At 41.9% G+C, this 3169-nt stretch overlaps 1 protein-coding gene across 1 annotated transcript; it reads left to right on the top strand.

Moving 5' to 3' along the window:
* Positions 1–441: 441 nt before the first annotated feature.
* SARC_11611 (hypothetical protein) lies at positions 442–1475 on the top strand (the record flags this gene model as incomplete). Its single annotated transcript, XM_014294299.1, has 2 exons — positions 442–616; positions 1304–1475. Exons 1-2 carry the CDS (start codon positions 462–464, stop codon positions 1473–1475), a joined length of 327 nt encoding a protein of 108 aa, XP_014149774.1. The 5' UTR covers positions 442–461.
* Between the last annotated feature and the right edge of the window lie 1694 nt (positions 1476–3169).

Here is a 3169-nt window from a genome sequence, read left to right as displayed (position 1 = left end):
TGTGTATGTGTGTGTGTGTTGTGTGTGTTTTATAATATATATTTATATACATATATATATATATATATATATATATAATTTATACATTTATATATATGTGTGTGGGTTTGTGTGGGTGTGTGGGTGTATCTATGTGTGTGTGGGTGTGGGTGTGTATCTGGGTGTGAATTTGTCTGAATCTGTGTCTGTGTCTGTATCGGCGTCTGTATGTATATATATATATATATGTGTGTGTGTCTCTCTGTGTGTGTGTGTCTGTATCAATATGTCCTTCTACAAGAATGAAAGCTTCCGCTTGCATTTGTTTATACAATTGATATTAACACGTGATTCAGTCCGATCGCGCAGTGTGAACAACACGTGTTTCAAACCAACCAAATCGAATACTCACCTGCTCTGTTCTCTTACTACTTGATTGCTGTACAGGCTCGGAAAGCTTGCCCGCGTCGCGAACCGTTACCATGGATACCGCAGACACGACAACAAAGTCCTTGCACACAAATTCCACTAGCGATAGTATGAGGCACAGCACCGATACGGAGCCACGCCATCGCCAAAGTATAGGTGGAGCCAGTTCAACCCCCCACGACGCATGGCGAGCGGCTAGTGCACAGAGGTGTGTGGTCTGCTCCTGGTTATGTGTATGTGCGAGGATGGTGTGCAGCGGATGTGCACGTGAACGTACATTTGGCCGGCAGTTTATTGTCTCGATTATCGGAAATCTTAGTTATATGTAGGTTTAAGACCAACCAAACTCCATTCCCCGGTTTACGGTTACCAAAGACCTCGCTGTCTGGTCCAGCAACTATAGCCCACCCATCTAGATTTGTGGTTGGAGTGTTCTCAGGAGAGCCATAATTAATGTGATGCTACAGCGTCAGTGTGTGGGATCGGCTGTGACTAGTACTGTTTTATAGGTAGCGAGTGTCGTTTGTGATAACACCTGCTGTGGGTTTGAGTTAGACTGCTCAGTCTTCTTAAAGCCGTCGTTGGGTGAGAGTTGGCAGTGGCTCAAGCGCATGTGCTGATTGGTCTCGTGCACGGGGGTTTTAGGGTTTCTAGCCTTAAACCCTAAATATCAGCTTTTAGGGTTTTGGGGGCTGAACCCTAAAACAAGGATGATAGATGAAGTGTCTACGCGAGATCGCCCACGAAGTGTGAGTGTCTAGTCTCCGAATCTTGGTTTACTTTACACTTGCAAGCGTCCCAGCCCATCTGCGTATGTATTGTACATAAGGTGGTGGCAAGCGTGCTGTTAGTTTGCAGACTCATTTAATTCTTGGTCCCTCCCCAACCCTGACAGAGAAAATCTGAGTGTACTTGAAGAGGATATGTATATGACAGACGGCACTGTCTCACGAGTGCCCATAGGACTGCAACTCATGGGTAAACCTGTCGAGGTGCAGTGGAAGAACTTTCACCTGCGCCCCAGTGTGAACAAGGACGCTCTCACATCACGTCAAGAGTATGTATAACTATTTACTATATATATATATATATATGCGTGGGTTTGTTTGTGTTCGTGTGTCTGTGTCTATGTCTGTGTCTGTGTGTTTGTTTATATATATATATATATATATATATATATATATATATATATATATAACGTATATATATATACACACACACACACATATATATATATATACAGATAAACTTATATACTTATGTATATATATATATATAAGTTTATTTGTATATATATATATATATGTATGTGTATATGTATACGTATATATATATATGTATATATATATATATATATATATATATATATATATATATATATATGTATGTGTATATGCTTTGTGGCTTATGCTTCGACCTCTTCGGGTGATTCTCTAGTGAGTGGGGAATGGCATGCGATGTACATCTTACAGTGTCTTCTATAGTGTCAATATAGATTGGAAAGTTGAAGCTTTTCTTATGCTACCTCTAAAGGCAACCTCTGCACTATATTCCTAACTCTCCAGTGAGGGGTGTACATGCCATGTGCTTTCCACATGGTCCATGACGCTGTCCGTACTCAAGTGTTAGGCTCATCCGTCCCATGTGCTATGGCTACTAATAACATCCATTCTCCTTTGTCTGATTGTATTCAGTGTGGGTGTGCATGCCATGTACTTTCCACATGGTCCATGACGCTGTCCGCACTAATGTGTTAGGCTCATCCGTCCCATGTGCGATGGCTACTAATATCATCCATTCTCCTTTGCTGATTGTATTCAGTGTGGTTGTGCATGCCATGTACTTTCCACATGGTCCATGACGCCGTCAGTACTTATGTGTTAGGCTCATCCGTCCCATGTGCTATGGCTACTAATATCATACATTCTCCTTTGCTGATTGTATTCAGTGTGGGTGTGCATGCCATGTACTTCCCACAGATAGCCCTGTCCACTCCGCTATGGATGAGTCGGTGTGTGGGTGCGCGTAAAACCATTCTGTTGATCTGTGGAGAAGGCAACAGCCGCAACCCCGCCCATGGCTCATACGAGAACAGCACATTAGGCACAGCAAAGTATGTGAGTGGCAGGCACATAGCCACATGGACTACCATTTGGTGTGTGTGTTAGGCAACAGCAGCGTATGTGAGTGGCAGGCACATAGTCGCATGAACTACCATTGGGTGTGTGTGTCATGCGGTATCACTCTATGCAAAGCAAAGTAAGTCTAAGTACACACAAACACACACGAACACACACACACACACATACATACATACATACACTTTTCCCCCTCCCTCTTTCTCTTCCCTTTCCGTGCCTCTTGTTAAGGTTAGTCAAAATATTTCTGGAGCATTTGTATCCAGACGCTGGGCTGACGGTGGAGATCATTCACAGCGAAGCCGAGATTTTCAAAATGCGCGACAACGTGGAGTTCTTTTTAAAAGAATTGCATCCTAAACTTTATGAAATTAGGAGAGACATGGTGAGCGGTTGTGAATTGTTTATTATACCTACGCTCTTGTATGCATATGTTGCAGTAAAAAATCCGGAACAGCGAGAATTTAGAATTCTCACGCTGATGGGTGGTTATATAAATATTATATATATATATATATCTCTCTCTCTCTCTCTGTGTGTGTGTATATCTGTGTATATCTGTGTAATATATATATATATATATATCTCACTCTCTCTCTCACTCTCTCTGTATATATTATTTA

This window comes from Sphaeroforma arctica, assembly GCF_001186125.1.
Source record: "Sphaeroforma arctica JP610 unplaced genomic scaffold supercont1.1783, whole genome shotgun sequence".
NCBI lineage: Eukaryota > Ichthyosporea > Ichthyophonida > Sphaeroforma > Sphaeroforma arctica.
This window is presented reverse-complemented; position numbering and strand designations above follow the sequence as displayed.